Source organism: Haliotis asinina, chromosome 10 (genome assembly GCF_037392515.1).
Source record: "Haliotis asinina isolate JCU_RB_2024 chromosome 10, JCU_Hal_asi_v2, whole genome shotgun sequence".
Taxonomy (NCBI): domain Eukaryota; kingdom Metazoa; phylum Mollusca; class Gastropoda; order Lepetellida; family Haliotidae; genus Haliotis; species Haliotis asinina.
The window spans coordinates 29,212,409-29,232,415 of record NC_090289.1 but is presented as its reverse complement, the minus strand read 5'-3'; the positions used below and the strand labels follow the sequence as shown (position 1 = coordinate 29,232,415).

The window sequence follows — 20,007 nt, the reverse complement described above, 5'->3', positions numbered from 1 at the left end:
CTGACAACTTAACCATGTGTTCACCTTAGATATCTATTTCCATGAACACTTCACAAGCTGGCGCTTACCTGAGGTGACATGTGGTTTGAACTCCTCCCCCATACGATCCACCATGAGACACAGCACCTCCAGGCCATTCACTGATATCTGCAACAAAAAGCACATAGTGTACACACAATGACACACAAGAATCAACACCTGAAACAGACAACTCAGCATTAGTTCTGAAACGTGTGACTGTTTCGTGGATGTTTATTTTGATGTCTGCACTGATGTCTTTTATGTCTGTGGTATACAATCATGTGAAGGGTACTGAAAAATGTTGTGTGTAATTGCGTTTCTAAGATTGCATCTTACTCTTCAAGACACAGAATTTGCTAAAATAATAACTAAAAATCTATAAAGTCTGATTTTATAAGTTACTGATTCTGGGAAATCCAGGAATCAACTACCAAAGGACCAAACCTCAAGTATCACAGATTTCCCTGAAAAGCTGCAAAACACACTGAATCTAGCTGAGGTGTTACTGAGTTTTGAAGCATATTTCCTTTAGTTAAAAATTATGACTGCAATTCTTTCATCTCTCTCTCAGCAAATATTCTGTTTAAAATACATACTACTTTACAAAATTTGGCCACTTTTATGCAACTTTGGTGAAATTCATTATTAGAATTTGACGTGAATAAAATCTACCAAAAATTGAAACATGATATGTCAGAGACATCCAGTAAAATATGATGAAGTAAAGAGTAAAGAGTACCATGAGATGTTCTAGGATTTTATCTGAAAGCTGTGCCTCTGGTTGCGTGAAGGATCGTTGTCGTCTTCCAACGACCCGTAGTGAATTACTCCTGGTCAGTGGTGAGCTGCTATTCCTGGGTAGCCGCAATGAGTCACATCGCTGCAATGTCTGCAGAGTACCCTGATTTCTCGGTACTCTCAAAGATCCCGTCCTTCTAAACGGTGAAAGGTCACTTTGATCCATTTGAAATTTCTCATGCGGGGAATCCACACAACACTCAGGCATAGCCAGAGTGAGTCTTAACAACAGGTGTACAACAAGGTCCTCAGGACTATACAAGACACCAGAAGATACAATTTTACTTGTGTCCAGCACACAAACAGTACATTCCGTGTAAATCAAGTTAACAGTGCATCCAGTGTATGACAGCTGTTCTGAGCGTAATGTACGTTCACTTCACAGTACCATAAATAAATCCCAATTTGTCAGTTTATCTGGAAATGAAGCATTTCAAAATAAGCAACATGGTTCCAAGTGAATTGGCTTGAGAATTCAATTCAAAACCTCCACCAGTAAGAATATCAACAGCCACATAAACAAGGACAAAGGAACAAGAGCAAGTTATGATGATCAGCTGATGTCATCGGTATCCAATAACCTGGTGTGTAACCCTAATTCAGCCAGAGTCTAAACCTTAAGTGCTATCTATATCCTCAAGCAGTTATGCAGCACAATATGCATACACAAAATGCATCAGGGGAGACAACTGGAGTACTGGACCAAAGCATGATAACCACATCAAGCTATTGAAGGCAAACAGCTGCTTGTGACACAAAAACTTCTGTCAACACCGCTAATCTTGAACTTTGATATCATTTTCAACAGATTTTAGTCAGGTATAGTGACAAGTTATCTTACTAAACCAGAAGAAATCTGACAACAACTTGGACTACGATGAAACTGAAACAAACAAACCAAGGTGAACTGGTATACAATTTTCCCACTGGGAATACGTATGATGGTGAAAGATTGCTTCAGATAGGTATCTAATACTGTCCCAGAGACAATTTCTCACCCACCCACCTTAAGATACATTTTATACCAATCAAACAATACATCTGCTACTGGCACTTTTAATTTAACAGCATGTTAAGACTGTATTTCCTAAATCATGTAGGAGACCTCTACAGCAATGTCGAACCAGCTGATGATGTGTTGTGCAGTCACATGACCTACATAAAGACATCATCCTTTCTAAACTTTATCTGAAGACGATATCAGCCACAACATGACAGTGCATTTTACAACCAATCCTGCAATAATATCATCGGCCACTTGCCAGGCAATTCATGGATAACAGACAGATGGTTTACAAGTTATAAATCACAGACACACAACACAACAGGAATGCCCAACTGTTTCAGACAAAAACCCACACAAATAATCTCAGATTCCATTTGAACAAGTGTAAGATTAAGCACAAATATTTAGCACATTTCATGAAGTACCTGTTCCAACACCAGTCATCATATTCCAGAGAACCGTGCCACAAATTCCTCCACACTGATTCCGCCAATTGTTTAAACTGTAACTTTCCATTACAACATCACCCAGTTAATCCACGTATCAAAGAACACATCTTCAAAACTATTTCCACTCTGAACTCCACTGGCAATGTTTCAAGTTTTCAACAGAGCAAAAACTATTTTTCAAAAAAAAACAAACAAATAACTTGGCAACATGATTTAAACTTGAACCCAAGAATTGTTATGGTCGCTGGTCTCTACACACAAAATCATCTGTGACTCTGTGATCCTCATGTTTCACACAATACTTGATGAAGACTGAAATGTCGGCAACACAACCACTGCCATCAGTTCCTACAATGGCTCCGTCCTTCACTTCAGCATTACAACTGGAATGCTCTGTCAAGTGTTTTTTCTTCACAGTTCACTTATCAAACATACCAGGCAAAAAAATCTCCAGTAATAACAAGGTTGTTTTTTCATGGTTCCTGCTTCTCACAGACATGGTAATTGTTTAAGTAAACAGACAGGTTATACAACTAGAACAATGGCTGCCTGTCTCAGATGAGGTGTACTTGCAGGTAAACAGTCTGACCATACACACAGAGACGCCTACAAATATTTTATTAACAAGCTCACCTTGTATCCACACATTAATTACCTCTTCCACACATTTATCAATCACTCATTCATCCTTAATCAGGACCCAATGTAACCAATGGCTGAACAAGGTCACATGTACCAACAGGTCCAACAGACTGAAGTGAGGATGGGTTTATACTGTATATTTTAGCAATATTGCAGCAATACAGAGGACACCAGCAATGGCCTTCATAGACTGTACCCGTGTAGGGAATTGAACCAGATTCGTTTGGTTGACAAGCAAACACTTAACCACTCAGCTACCCCCTACAGACTGGAACATGCCTGCACTACTAAAAGATCATCAAGGACCACATCACTTTCTGTACTTAATCTTACATACCATAGTAGTTGGAAGGAACTGGATGGCCCTTAAATTCTTTTGAGTGGTATATACTAAAGATGGATTATTAAGGCTAATGTATTTCACAGGAACATTTTACTGTTCTAGGTTGACCTGCACACTCAGTGAATCACTGTTTAAATTAATTTGTTTTTTTAACCCCAAGCACTGCAATATACCAGCTATATGGCGGCAGTATGTAAATAATCCAGTTTCAACCAGTCAATCAAGTGATCAACAACATGAGCACTGGTAGACGTAACTAGGATATGATGACATGTGTCAACCAGGTCATCAAGTCTAACCACTCGATCCAGTTCGTCACATTTGACAAGCATGGGTTACTGAAGGCCAATTACTACCCACATCTTCACAGGCTGAGGTAAACTTGTTTATCATGCTTATCAAGGCCTGGCTTATCAATAAACCAAGTTGACGGACTTGGTATCATGATCTGGTGAACATGCAAGAGATATCAAGCAGGAACTAACATCAAGCTAACCTCAAGAAAGAGCCTTTTTCTTTTTCCTTCAACAAACTCAGTAATACATCAACAATTAACCACTGATTCAAAGTGATGCTGTTCTACAATGGAATTACAGTAAAGACATTCCTGCAGACTCATACAGAGCAAACAGTAATCACACAAAGACCCCAGCTTATCCATACCAAGTTCTTTTTGTACCAAAGAAAGACAGGTAAATGAAGCATTGTCCAGCAAAGTAATTCTAGGTTCACTACAGCTCTAGCCAGAGGTAATCAACATAATACAAGGGATACAGGTTTTTTTTTTAGTTACACACCCTTACTACCAATGGAAAAATTCACACGAACAGTTTTGCTTGACTGATAAGACAAGAGATAAATCATGATTTGCCCTTTTTGGGATATTTCTTTTGAACATGTACGTGCCCTGAGAAATAGATAAACACTGGGCAGATGGGTAGCCATGTGGTTCAAATGTTGCTTTTCACTGGGTGTGCAAGGTTTGATTCTCGTGTAATTAAAATATGTTAATCTCTATAGTGGTTTTGTAGGGAATATGAGAGAGATGCACAAAGCCTTATTCAATCACTAAACAACCCTGCACAGCTATTGATTATGACTTAGCATAATGTATCACTAGATAGCTTGGGGAGCTGTGTTGACATTGTCATCATGACAAATCAACCCGAGAGGTACGCAACCACCATTATATACGTTGAGGAAGCATCACAAGAAGAATTAAAGACACAAAATCAGACTGCTTCAAAGCACAGAAAAATTAACCAACGAATAGAGTGCCGTCTGTCAAAAGATGACTGAAGTCAAGACCACTACAAATCTTCCAAAGTTCACAATATTCACAATACAGACCACTTGAACCATGAACCTTGGAACAAGCATGGTGGAAGGACCAAACATGAGGTTACAATCACAGGTAACATTAGTGAGTTTAGTTTTACGCTATTTCAGCAACTTTCCAGCAAATATCACAGCAGAGGACACCTGAAATGGTCTTTACAGATCGTACCCATGGGAAATTGAACGTGGATCTTCAGTATGATGAGGTAACCCTCTAATCACTACACCTCCCCACTGCCCCGGCAACATGCATGATATTCCCACTCATTACTGGAATCAACACTACAGACAATCGCATATTCCTATCAACCACTGTTTACGTTTCCAGCAATATACCACCTATGTGGCCCAGTAGGCACAGGTCTTCCCAGTGAGTGGAATGGAGGTGGTTTGTTCCTTATGGCCATACCATTATTAACACTGAAAACAGTACTTCTTCTGTCCCTCCCTGGAATTTCATGTTGCTCTGGAAAACCGGTCGGGCTCAGTGTCAGCACAATGTGTCTGAGCAGATTATCCATGTTAAACTGCATCATGCATATCAAGAGTCTATAAACCCAGCATTACTCTGGACCAGTATAAGTAGGTCCTCATTCAGTGGGCCCACATTCACCTGCACATGTGTAGCTGATGGAAGTGTTACATTCTTGAATGCATCGTTACACACCATTCACACAACCTACATTCACACAAGAGTGAGTGAGTGAGCTTAGTTTTACGCTGCTCTCAGAATATCCACCTATATGGCAGCAGTCTGTAAATAATCGAATCTGGACAAGACAATCAACAGCATGAGCATCAATCTGGAAACTGGGAACCAAACATGGGTCAACCAAGTCAACGAGTCTGACCACCTGATCCCGTTAGTTACCTCTTATAACAACTATATGTTACCCATGGATTGGGAAAGTTTACTATTGATACAAGGCCAGTGGCCAATACTAAATTCAGGAAACAGCTAATAAACCTGAAAATGGCCCATTGTAAAAGTTTTCTTTTTTCAATCTCTGGGTTACTGAAGACCTATATTCTAACCCTGCCCTTCATGAGTCACATTCATACAAGAAACAAGAGGACTGATCATGACGGTGTGAGGGGATGGTCAGTCCGGGATACTACAGGATGACATCATGTCCCCTTGTGGGGGCCCTTCACACTAAGTTCAGGCGGTTGGACAAGGAAACAGAGAAACATCCTTGGCATGCCCACTTTGTCATTTCAAACTGTTTCTATTGACACAAACACATCACCTTCTAACATAGAGATTAGGGGAAGCATGGACCCTTCTAACAAATAATGAAACATGTTTTTTCTTAGTTTGAAAGCTTAACCCTAATCATCTTCCACTCATTAGTGCAGTGAAAAAAAGACAGTACTGAATTCTCTCAAAATCCGGAGTTAAAACTAGAGCAGAAACATCAAGGATGAATGGCATAACAATTATGTGGAATGTTGCAGATTCAGGACAACCCTACATCAATACACTTCAACTGAACCACGACAGCAGAAGTCAAGAAAATCCTAGTTGCATTAAATTAATCTTCCAAATATCAATAGCATAAAACCTTCAACACGAAAAAGAAAAGCAGCTATATCCAAACTTATAGATCCACTCAATTATGATAAGAAAGCATTTCAAAATGAAGTATAGACTCGGTCACTCACTGAATATTTATGCTGAATAACAATACAGTCAACCTAAGTAGGATTCGGCAATAATCTCACACCTCCATTAGCGAGATTACTGTCCCAGGTCACTGAACAATGATAAATATTAGAACGACATTAACCTCAGCAGCATTGTTGACATGTCAACCTATCACCTGAGATAACCACTAACAATACTCTACATGCATTGAAGCAGAGTAACAGAATACCGTCTGTACCCTTGCTGACATTTAACCAGTGAAAGTCAAACTGGTTATCAAACCCTGGTTTTCGGCAAAATAAGATAATACAACTAGGCTACGACTAATTGTTCAGAATGTGAGTGAATTTGGTTTAACACCATTTGAACTGTACTACAGTTAGATCACAGTAGAGCATTAAGCAGTGATGCCAACTTCTGTGACTTTATCATAATCACTACAAATTTTAGCCTCAGACTATGCCAACACGATCGCATTAAAAATTCTACAGAATTTGATGAAAATTCATCACAAAATTTGGATCTGTAGGCGAAAAACTGACTATATAAATTTTCCCTATGAAGAGACAAGAAGAAATGTAATGCTGATAAATGTTGGAGGTATGTGAAATAAATCAAAGCTTCATTTTTGATTGGTGTCATATTATCTTTCTCAGAATCCATCATGATTCTAAGTATTTAGTTGACTACAAATTTTAGGGTCAAACTACTACGTTTGATCCTTGAAACAACTCTCAGCAACACTTTAGGGTTGGCATTTCTGCACTAAGCCATGCAGCCTCAGATATTTACCACGGGAAAACCCACAGCCCAACACTCCGCTGACAAACCAAGAAACATAATTGGGGTGAACTGAAAGATACTGGACAGTAACAAATACATACTAACAGTTGTTACTCCTGGGCATTGGTTGACTTGGCAGAAATCTTATTTGTCATGTTATCAACTGAACAAGGAAATGGCGAAAGATGAACTATGAACATCCTACATCACCAACATTATATCAGTGTTTAATATTTAAGTAAAAAACAAAACAATGCTGATCGTGCAAATTCAGAGAGAAGACAGGTCACTGAACCACATTGTACGTGCATGCTTATTCATTATTTGACAATAAAAATATATTACTATGATCATGTATGTTCTAAAGCAAAGCTAATAACATTTTACGACCACATTTTCGTTCTGTAAAATTACCTTTGATAAAAATTAACTATATTCCAAATGTCATTCAAATATTAAATGTACGGTCAGTAACCTAACCTGGTGGAATTATATTTAGACTGAAATATACTCCAACTGAACATACTAAGTACAATCCTATTACACGTAACACGGCCACCTGGTAAATAATGCTCCAGAGCTACAAATCCCAAAAGGAATCCTTCCCAGGACGACGTCTGCACAACATGCATGTACAACATGTCACTCTAATGTCACACAGTGGGGCACATAATCCAAGCATTGTGTCATCCAAGTCAGGTCACAGAAACACGAACACTGCACACGAACTCCACGAGACAGGAGCACCAAGATAGCTACATCCACATTCCTTCACATCCTGTATGAAATATCCAATACTCTGCTTCTGCCAATGTGGGCCACACAAGCTGTAAATTGTACATTTATCATCAATATGTCTGCCCTAATGCCCCAGGTAAGGCAAATCCGATCATGTGACTGGCAAAAAAAGGAAACGTTGACAAGTGAGCCAGTAAGCCTAGCAGGACGGGAGTACAGTGAGAAATCTATCAATCTAGCGGAAGTGACTTTAATGACCCAATACAGGTGAGGTCACACAGGTGGGAGTTGTTTATAATCGCAGTAAGGGAGGTCAGTTGTAATTAATACACATGACCTTGTGTAAGATCATATGATAAGCTCATTAAATAAGAACCATTATTTCACATAAACTTTGTCAACATGTTTACTTTTGTCATTGTGTATCAAAATTGTAATTAATGACTGATTACATTTCATATAAATTATTGACTTACAACCTGTCAACAACAACATAAAAACAAACAAAAAAGAAGATTTAAACAACTTCCTCATCATACATTCCTACACACGTCACAATGTCTGTAACTCATATATTTTATATGTGCAACGATATCAAAGAACACACGAAAAGCCTAATGACTAAAATTACATAACAGTGAATGTTCAAAGGATCTGTATTTTAAATCACAGTTAAAATTTCTTCTTAAAAGTTATAAGTTGTATTTTATCTCAGAAAATGAATGTTGCTTCCTTTATCAATGTTGATGGGAGTCCCAATAACTCAAATATATAGCTCATTTGCCTTAAAGCTTTACAATAACATGTGAGAAAGATGTTTATCAGAAAATGCCACTTATAAAATGCACAGCAATAAATATGCATCAGCAGTTCAGACCCCACAGGCAATCAATATACAACAAGCTGGCTTTGGGTCAATAGACCTAACTTCAAGTAAAGTGGAAATCAAATCCAAGCTCATTATGGATTCCTTGAGATGAAGGTGCAGTTTTCTATCATCTACAATGTCAAACTATGCACAGAAAAAGAACCTTCATACAACACTGAAGCCAAATGATATTTTTAATCCAGACAGCTAATTTGGAGTAGGAGGGGAAAAGTTCCCAGGGGTTGCAAAACTGGTGATGAGGATAACATACGATTCACAATTGCTTCTTTACCCACAAACAGTCATCAATAAATATAACATGATGCAACTTGCTACTTTAAAGTGATGACTAGTATATCATGAACATAACTTCCTGGAGTCTTCAAGAAATATTCAGTCATGACTTTTCAGTTACTGAAGTGAGCTTTCTGAGAAATAAACACATTTTCAGGCCCTGACAACTGCGAAGATATGTTCCATCGTCAAGTGTTTCAAACACTTTAACAAAAGTTCCAAGATCGTTTGTGTTTGATTGTGAGAAAATGTGATCCATTGCTTGGTCATTTCACGTCACTATGACCAGTGTTCCATTATTTCAATTAATCGGAACATCACAACAGGAAAATTGAGTTGAGTATTCCAGTTCTATGAATGTCAGCTAAATATGGGAACAATCTAGCATGATGACTTCTCACTTTGGTGGAACGAAGCATTACTATAATAATAATGTGTGTACTTGCACCGTGTTAACTTCCTTACACAAGGTGCAGAGATTTACTGGACATGAATTTCTGCGTCCTATACACATAAAAATTTACAATGAAATTCAAGAGAGCATTCACAGGAACAAAGAAAAAGTCAAATTACTTTTGATAAAAATTTCAATCAAGTAACCATAAGCTATCACTGGGTCTACAATTAGTATAAATAACAATAATTAAGTGTCTGGGATCCCCATTTTCTTGCCCAAAACAACTCATCCCACCAGGTGCCCATACACTGCATAGTAAACAGAGGAAGGTATGAATAACCTTACATGCCTAATGTGAGACCATAAGTGTCACATGTGCTTTGGTGTCACAAAGGTATGGTGCTGACACACCTACAAGTAAGTAAGGGAGTTTTATGCCCCTTTTAGCAATATCCCAGTGATATCACAGTGCTGGACACCATTGTACCCATGTGGCAAATCGAACATGGGTCTTAAGCGTAATGAGGGAACACTTTAACCACTAGGCTACCCCACTGCCCCAACAAGCTTATAAACATTAGGGGGAAATATGCTTTTTAGATGTTTTGGGTGCAAGCATGTTATATCTGTAAAGTTATGAAGTTGCAAGCACTAACAAAACGTTCATCAGATAACCTTTCAACAAACCTCATTGCAATGCATCTCTACATCCTGTAGATACGATATCCATGACCAGTGTACACATCGATTGATTAAAAATTACAAAGCCAGAGGCAAATCTATCCTGTATGAGTTGTTGGACATAACTCTTGTCAACTGAAGCAGTTGACAATATTAATTGATTGCTGAGCATGGACAAAACACAACATATATTCCAACAAGAATGAATGTCCTGGACTCAAAACTAGGACAAACGCAACAGGTGTCGTCTGTTCTGGAACAAACTTTTGCCAATGTATAATCTGCCCTGAATGACATAAACCACATCATAACGAAAAAAACCCTGTTTTTTCTCCCTATTCTAACACTAACTATACTCAAATCATGAATTCATACTTGTCAACTCGGTAATATACATGTGAAAAGCTCAACATAAAACATTTACACTTTCTGCGAACTGTTGCAGCCTGCGCATCATCACACTGGAAAAGGAATCATTAAACCCTGTATCAACAAACCACCTCTCCACACAAACACAAGGCCAGTAGATGGTTGACACCAGAGCTCTCCATCACACAGCTGTCCCTGTATCAGCTTACCATCACAATTTACCTTTCCGTCAATGATCATCAACAGAACAAACACAAACATGGAAACAAACATGGACACAAACACAGACACATCCTCGAACAACCTTGAAGGTGCTCCAGCATACACTGTGATGTAAGAAAATACCAATCGAAGTCCTTCAGTCTATATCACCATGTTGCCATGCTTGCATCTTCCTCAGGTAACCATCCACAGTGTGACAAGTGCTATCTGCACTTGTGGCAAACAGGCCAAACTTTGCCCCGAGGCCAGGTCAATTGTATTATGGGATGTGGACCTGCACATCAACCACAGAATCACCACAGGTTTATCAGTGTGGGTCTCAGTACATTCCAGGTGAGGCAAGGTGCTAATGAGGAGCTCTCCCATTTGCTGTGTGTACCTATAGGTAAGAGGATTACATATTCTGATAGCCTGTGGTATACATGTTACTTCATCAAACCAGTTTCCCACAGGGTTGTGAACATAATCCAAGTCTGTTTCTTTAACACAAGCCAAGTCTGTTTCTTTAACACAACAAGCTCCCTATGGTGTTCCTTGTCAAAGCACTGTCAACTTGTCAACAGCTGATGCATAATAGTAAACAACCAGGCACATGACATCAAATGCAGTTCAACACTCAGTCTACTATCATTGGACAATGAGTAGGTCAGATATTTAAATATTAAATGAAAGGTCATCCTGCACTTTCAGACATGGATCAATATGTATCTATTTGTGACAAGAAAAAAAGAACAAGTTGATCATATCCTGCATCTATTTCACCAAACTTTACTGGAGTGTACATAACAAAAGCCCAAATTTGAAAATTAACAAAACCCTTACAAATTCATGTTGCAATGCTCCCAAAAATAATTCTCATAAGCAATGAATACACATTGACCTTTTTCAATTAGTTTAGTTTCCAAACTACCCACACAAGTATCATGGAACCAATTGTTTTAATTCCAGTCAAACTATCAAACCTGCCGTTTGTGCCATTGATGTAGGTGACCCCAATTCAGAGTTCCAGCCTACTGCACATACACATCATGCTTGGCAATATCGGCATGGCGCCATCAGGCACTTAGTCACATGCCTGCTGCTGCTGTCATCTGGATGAAATGTCTGAGATAGCTAACCTCTAATCACTTAAATTTCATACTGAGTATCATTAAGTTCTTCTCATAATGTTCTTCCTGCCTTATCCTTTACACAAAATTATCCTGGGTAAATCTGGCCTGAACAACCGACATAATTTCCAGATCGGACACAAGATTCATATGATAAAGAAGCAAAAGTGGAAGGGTTTGAGACTAGAATTGCTGATATTTGACAAAAATTCTGCCACAAATGGCATGAAAACAATCAATTTCAAAGTCAGATGGAAAAAGGCATTCATGCAAATAAGGACTCTCTTTACATATCCACCATAAAATGCTGAAAGTAAACACTTTAAGAAATCTTCTGTCAATTACTGTTGTCGGTTATATTTCAGACCAAAAATATATCGCCTTGGTTTCAAATTTGGGTTGTCTGAACAACAACAATGGCTATGGCAATTAATAACGTAGCCCCGTAAATCGATATTTTATCAAACTTCCTCAATTAAAATGCCCTATCTGCAAGAAACAGTAAACTTCCCTACTGAACCTCAATTATTAAGAGCTTCTTATCCTCTGGCCTATTGATCCAAAACCAATCCATCAATCAAATCAATATTGAAAAGAATGGGGCCTGCAGCTAATGAGCAGCCACCAACTCATCAATATCCACCCAATATCATAACCAAACCAACCCTTTAAACACACTTGCCCACAGAGGCTGACTTCAAACAGGCAAACTTCTTAACATGAGAAACTAATCTCCTTTGCAAATAAGAGACCATTCAGCAAAGGTGTGATGGAAGTTAATCTGTATGTAACATTAATGTGCAATCAGGTCCTGTGGCTACCTCCTAGAAGGCATCAAAGGATACCATGCCTTGCCCTGAAGTGACCCCTGGGGTCAGTGGTAAATGGGCAGATAATGCTGCCTGCCACCCACCATCTACTGTTAATGCTAATGCACACTTAGGACTGATACTTAGGGAGGGTTGCAGTGACATAATACTGGCCTGGTATGACATAATATCCACAGCTCCTGCTGATAAGGGGGAGTATAAATATCCAGTGCAAAGTCTGGCCGAGAGATAACAGGGGAGATAATTGCGTCCCATCATTACCTTCATGTAGGTCCATGAAGACATCTTCATATAGGTCCATGAAGACATTTGACATGATCTCAATCAGGGCCCCAGATAAGGGCCATATAGGTGTATGTATGAAAAAAAATATGCACGATACCGTAGGAAAAAATAGAAAACGTAGTAGATATGCACCAAAGCAATGATGTACAGTATTAGAATCATTTATGGATGTATTTATCTAAAAAAGTAGTTTTATTGTTTACTGACCAGTTTACATAAGAGTAGCAATGTTGAGGGGGGGCATATATGAAATGAAACACTAGATTACCGACACTCTATGAAATTCCATTCAGTACTCTAAATGTGCTGATAGTATTCTCCAGCATTCTTATATGTAGGTAAGGCATACATACTCCAGATGTTGAAAGATCACATGGAGCATTGTCGATACTGTCATAAACTGGTCATACTTCATTATGGATAATATACAGCTTAATCAAAAACAAGGTCATTTCTTTAGGCTTACTTGCATGAATGCAGACAGCATGGAAAGAAAGTCCTGTGAACTTTTCTAGTCTGTCTCAGTGTCAGAGCCACATTATTTTCCCTACTGCCAAGCCCTCCCTGCAGTTCTAAAGCCCTAAATGAGGCAAGTCAAGATTTCCTCAGGTTCTGAATCTCCCACCTCACTGGGACTTCCTTTCAATGTAAATGGCTTTATTTGTCATAATCAAAATTATATATATTCAGAGATCAAGCATTAGCATTATCCCTGTGAACATGCCTGTTTTCATGATCAATGGTCACTGATAAGGCCAAATAACAACAGTGAAATGTTTTTCAGGCATTGGCCCGTCACTTTAATGAGTGACATTTTTTTGAGTGTGCTTAACATTTTTTCAATTGTCATTTAAAAAAATAATTTTGACTTGGCTGCATCCTGATCATCAATTTGTCCACTTTAAGAATGTGTGTCTGTAACAACGAGTGTGACGGTATCTACAACACATTAACACATGCAAAACTTCCAAAGTTGTATTTCTGTGGGAAAAAAAATGCATTCTTGCCTCATCACATTTTTTCGATGAAAAATTAAAGAAAATCTCCTACCAACCTCATCACTTTTTAAATAAATGTGCTCGAGAAACATTTAAATTTTGTATACAGCCTAGTATTAAAGACAAAATATATCACCCATATGCAGCATACAATACACTATGGTTATCTCAAGGACACCAGTAAATTTAGTTAGTTATACATGTTTTGTTGCACATATTTCAACTAAAATGCACAGCACGGGGTTAAACCACATCTGTCGGTTTGTCATACAGAGAGTTTACCATATTTCATTTTCATCTTCTTCAATGTTACATCACTTTTAGCAATATGCCAGCAATATCACAACAGGGCTTTACACAATGCATGCACTTGGGAAATAGAACCCAGGAATTCAGTGTGATGAGTGAACGCTTGAACAACCAGACTACCAAACTAGCCCCAAAATTGAGTGAGTGCATTCAGTTTGTTGTCCATTTGATGAGTAAATGCTTTAACCACTAGGCCACCAAACCACACCTAAAATATACAACAAATGACAAGGATGAAAAAAGACTGCCATATCCATCAGTTCATTACAATCATATACAGTTCACAGTGTTTTGTTTTTATCATCAGATGATGTCCTGCTGTAGAGTGACAGAGTAAACATCATTTGTACACCATGTTTACTTGACCGATAATATGACCCAAGTTTAAACTACAGTGTGCATTTAGAAACACCATGCAAACAAAGGAGTGCAAATGTTTATCACATTAAATAGCAATGGATGTTCATCTATCAGCTGCCCCTGACAGCTGGATAACTTTTCTGAAAAAGATGACAGCTTATTCCAACTGCTACCTTACTGTCAACACAGAATGCAATCAACATGAATGTTATCAAACAAGAATCCTGCCTTCAAAAAAAATGTTAACTTATCAATTTGCAAAATTTCAAGATGTTATTCAACAATTATTACAGTTGTTTCCCTGGCAACAATGGAAACATAAAGCAAAAAAGAACTTTCCATGCAGATGCAATGTTTCAATTTGGGTGGCTGCTATAGTATTTATATCAAAGACCTCTCATGTCTTCAAATCTTATAACTGGGTTTACAATGGCCTCTGGGATTCGATGCAGAAGCTCAAACACTGAAATGTATGCACAGTTTTCAGAAAAAGTATTTTATTCTATGAAATTTGTCTGAATCTACAGACATGGTAAAAGCCGCCCACATCAACTAGGCTACCCCACCGCCCCTCTACATCAACTAAAGATAACAATAGTTTATCTTAAACAATATGCATCAGCTACTTTATTCCTTGCTGTCTTACTCATGTAAACAAAAATGACAAAATTTGACTTCTATCACAAAATATCAAAGGCATAAACAACACTATAAGATAAAAAAATCACCTTCACTATGGTATGTACAACTGGATTTCAGATTAGCATAAGATTTATGAACATGGCAAATTCCTTGAAATTACAAGATTATATGTACATCTCGTGAAGTCGCCAAGTCTCGTGAAGAATCAATTAAAGAGACAATGAAAGGAAAGGTTCTCCGCCATTCATCACAACATGGTCCACATGTGTTACAGGTGCTTTACTGCTGATGTGTGGAAACAACTGGACAGTAAGAGTTACCTCCCTTTACTCACTATCACATAAAAACAAAATGCTCTTTCTTTATGCCAATTAGGTCAAACTTTGTTTAAATTGGAACCTATAACATATTGTTTCTCATTAGTTTTGTAAAAAACTGTTTGCATGATTATTATTATTATAACTATGCCAGTTATGGATGTGTTGTGTCAGCTGGTTTTGTTTCCAATAGGAAATGAGTTTGTTTCTCAAGCTGGGCTTATCATAACTTGGTGTTCATTTACATTTCTGAAAGAGAACAACTTCAACAGCTAAATACTCTTGATGACATCTCATTTGACTTGACTTTGCCAAGTTAAAAAATGAAAAATATACCCAGCTAAGAACAATTCTATCATTCCATACCCCTTTCACATGTTTAACACATTTGGCAAAACTTGCAACAAACTTCAAATTTATGATTTATTTAACATGTACCTGAAGGAATTTCATCTTTTCAAACAGTGTGTTTAGCTGTTTATAATTCTTTTGTGACATGTCAAAACTTAAATAGGTTCATACATGTTGGCTATCAAACAAAATGTTTAGAACAAATCTGCAGGGTTCTACAAAAACTTTGTAGGGCATCATTTTCATAATTTAACCTGAAAATGTTTTTTAATTAAGAAATACCATCATTAATTACAAAGCAAGGGTGATAAAAGCATATATTTTGTGACATTGCTATAATTTGATGAAATGCATGGTTATCACACGAAGTGAAATGTTTTTGCTTGAAGGTACACATTTTTAAAAATACTCATGTAGAAATATTTCAGGAGGATTTTACCGAATTGTTGAGTGAAATATGCAGAAACTACGCATCATCTAAAGCCCTGCACCTGCAACAAATATCCTGGAATCAGGGAATCAAAGATATGATCTGCAGATCCAAACACAACAAAGGGATGTAACTGTGTAAAGCACATTACAGAAGGGTCATGAACGCCCCAATCATTATGCTTTGAATGGTTGGACCTATGACAGCCTAGATTAACATTTGGCCTCATTTTGACTGTCATATTGCTGGAATAGCTAAGTACAGCGTAATACTAACCTCACTCACTCACTATAAGTATCATTGTAACAAATAAACCAATTCAGATTAAAAAAGGAGCCCATGAGAGATTTGAGATTCATAATCTGGAGAAATCTGGACTTGCTTCATTGGGGACTTTGGTATTGCAGGGAAAGCTAATGTGTAAGGAAAATAATATGTTTCAGGGACTGTGAGGCAGACTGAGGATAACCCTAAGTGTTTGAACACTGAGTTTCCTATGACCAGTTTGACTGGGAATTACGCATGTCATTTACAGACAATGGCAATGTGTGATGGCAAGTTTTACATCCAAGTCTTTTGGGGAACTTGTTCTGTATCACAAGCCTTGCAGTGAAAAGGTCAAGCCTGTTCCTCAGGTTTATATTTAGTGCCCCGAAATCAGCCAGCTTCAGTTCACTGTAGATTGTGTGGGAGGATACTGGGAAATGTCATCCTGGTTCTGGCAAATAACTAACTACCTTGGCTAGCTTAGCAGGGAAAATAACAAAGGCCAAATCACTTTGACAGTTATTTTTTTAGCTTTTACACCCAAACGTTTAAAGGACAGATGAAAAAGAAACAAAACTCAATACACACATGGTCAAGAGTCAATAGTGACCTTTACGCTGCACTCAACAATATTCCTGTTACAGGGCGGCAGTCTGTAAATAATCAAGTCTGGACCTGACAATCCAGTGATCAACAGCATGATCTCTGCAACAGGGATACAATGACATGTGTCAACCAAGTCAGCGAGCCTACCTCCTGACCCCTCAAAAACTGAATAAATTATGAGCTCCTGCTGAACTGATACACAAAGTTTATTGTTGTTTCTTCAAATACTTCATATGAAATAAAATCAGGATCAGATTTGTGTGACACAAACAATCACTAGATAAAAATATAAGGCTTAGCACTTAGGGCAGGTTTAACTATAATTGTGATGCATTGGTGATACTTGAATTGTCACTAGAAATCCACCAGGATCTGAAGTAGCTACTTCTAGCAGAAAATCACAGTGGTCTTTCATGCTTGCTCATTGTTGAATGCTGTACTTCGCAACAATCTAATTGCATGGTGATACGTATAAATAATCAAAGCTGGATCAGAAACTCAAATGAACATCATTAGTAATCATGCATGCAAGTTGTTAGATACTTTAACATTAACTTAATCGGTCAGTGACCACTTGATGTCCATTAGTTGCCTGTTACCATAAGGATTAGTGGTGCATACCAATTCTAATCCAGATCGTCAGAGAGTTTAGTTAGTATTTGAGGTGAAAGAAAATATCCCCCTTCAACAATATCAGATCTTCTGAGAGTTTAGTATGTGATGTTTAAGAAAATATCCCCCTTCAACAATATCGGAATGTCTGAGAGTTTACTATGTGAGGTGAAAGAAAATATTCCCCTTCAACAATATCGGACCTTCAGAGAGTTTAGTATGTGAGGTAAAAGAAAATATCCAAACTAGACATGTGACACAATATGACTCACACCATAACATATTTAATATTAATACTCTGTGCATGAATCAACAAGAATCAATATCTCAAAATTAATAAAAAATGTACGTCATGCCAATAACCCTAAGCCATGCGTAACCTGAGCCATTTGAATCAACCAGGGATTTACAAGATGCAACAAATTCCCATGTCCTGTACTCCAACAAAATTTAAAAGTATATCCTCAGTGATACAGAAAAAGTGCAAATAGATTTTGCAAATTTTCAATCAAGTAACAAGTTATCACTGAGGTTGGTTCTTGCCATGTTATGGTATCATTTGCAATTTAATTCTTCAAACAATGTCATGATCATGATACACAATACAATACTGTAAATGAATTAGAACAATATTACAAAACGGTATTAATCATATTAAGTGTATGAGATCCCGATTTTTCTAATCCAGGATCCAAATAAAGAGTTTGGGTCCCAGGTGTCTTCAAATACAGACTGAAGGAAATCTCTGATCAACACACGTAGACAGAACACTGGAATGTGTTCAGTCATTAGATTCACAACAAATACCGAGTTAATCGAGTTAAATGACAGGTCATCCCCCTTCAACATCAATGACTGCACTCACTAAACAAAGTTCTATATCATTCCTTCCAGGACAAAGCTAATGTCTGAATCAACGAGAGCAACAGAAACCGAAGATCGAGAATAGATTGTTTATTGTTGTAGGTTCATATGTAGAACGTAATGGTTAGCAAGGGATCATCAGCGCCACGTGTAGACAATGTGTGGTGGAAGCGTGGAAGCTGCTGGCAGTGTAACAAGTTATACATTATCACTCCACAGCAGCCTCTGGTTGTGTTAGAGTTGCCTCCCTTACATAGTGATTATGTTTCATAATTCATAGGACCTGTTTTCAGTGATATGCTCTGGATGTTAGCCAGAAATACTGAATAACATATTCATAGTAATAAAGACAAGACATCTGATGCTGAGTCAAAAATTCAGAAATGTATTTCAAACAAGTCTGAATTAATGACATAACCTGAACTATTATACATTTGAAAATGATTACAACTGAACATGATAATGAGGCAGTCCTTAAACAGAAATAAGTCCATGTCATTTTGTGTCAATAGCAGGTGAGTGAGTGATGTGGAGAGTAACTTCTAACCATGTAGTCTAACTTTAGTCATGTTTTAGCGCATGTGGGGTGGTTGTGTAGCCTTGTAGTGAAAGTGTTCACTCTTCACGCCGAAGATCCAATTGGATGTTCAATTCCCAATGTGGGTACAGTGTGTGAAGCCCAATTTCTAGTGTTCCCCATCTTGATATTGTTAGAATACTGCTAAAAGTGGCAAAAAACTCAACTCTTTCACTCACAGATGCATTGTGATGGAAGAAGCTTAAAGTAATCTAATCTCAGACTTCAAGTATATTGACAACAAAACAAAAGCACCAGACTGGTGTTGACAAATCAATAAAGAGAATTGGTAAGTCTACTATCCACACTAGCCCCACAGGTGTTTCACACAAGTCCAAATAATCAAGTGAAGTGTCGCAGACAGTGGGCCATCCATCCATAGAGTCTTGACACACTGAAACATGTTCAGTCATGTCAATGTTTCTTCAGTGATGACTCACATGACCTAGTCTTCTGTGGATACAATCATACAGACCAGAGAAAGCATTATTCCTGCATCAAAGCAAATTAAAATGCATAAGAGAAGGTAAATACTGTATGTTTGCTGTCGTCCCCTATGAATGAAGCTGGAGGATTATGACCTTCATCTGGAAGGCACACTCAATAAGCCCAAGTAGCCTCCTCAAGTCATTCCTATCACTCCTGAACTTGCTACTGTTCCAGGCTGTTCAGAAATATAACTAGACCATGATTTCCATCTCAGAAATCCTGTACAATGAATTATCAAACCATGTTTGCATGTTTGTTTGTTGTTTAACACTGCACCCAATAAAATTCCAGCTGCATGTTGGCTACCAAATAAATGTGAAAATCCAAAATGGGTAAATCTAAATATATCCTCTGAATGATGAAA

The 20,007-nt window shown here is 37.8% G+C and overlaps 1 protein-coding gene across 20 annotated transcripts in view; it reads right to left on the bottom strand.

Moving 5' to 3' along the window:
* Positions 1-20,007, bottom strand: part of LOC137298373 (CLIP-associating protein 1-like) — a 144,184-nt gene that overhangs the window by 98,871 nt on the left and 25,306 nt on the right. For 7 of the 20 annotated variants that reach the window (XM_067830605.1, XM_067830612.1, XM_067830610.1 and 4 more), the window contains exons 1-2: positions 761-1,099; positions 69-147 (exon numbers count right to left, since the gene is read on the bottom strand). In XM_067830605.1, the coding sequence (XP_067686706.1) occupies positions 69-147; positions 761-1,027 (346 nt within the window). In that variant the 5' untranslated portion in view covers positions 1,028-1,099. Of the gene's footprint in view, positions 1-68; positions 148-760; positions 1,237-10,679; positions 11,159-20,007 lie in introns of those variants that run through there. The other 13 variants (XM_067830602.1, XM_067830614.1, XM_067830619.1 and 10 more) reach the window with 4 other exon arrangements.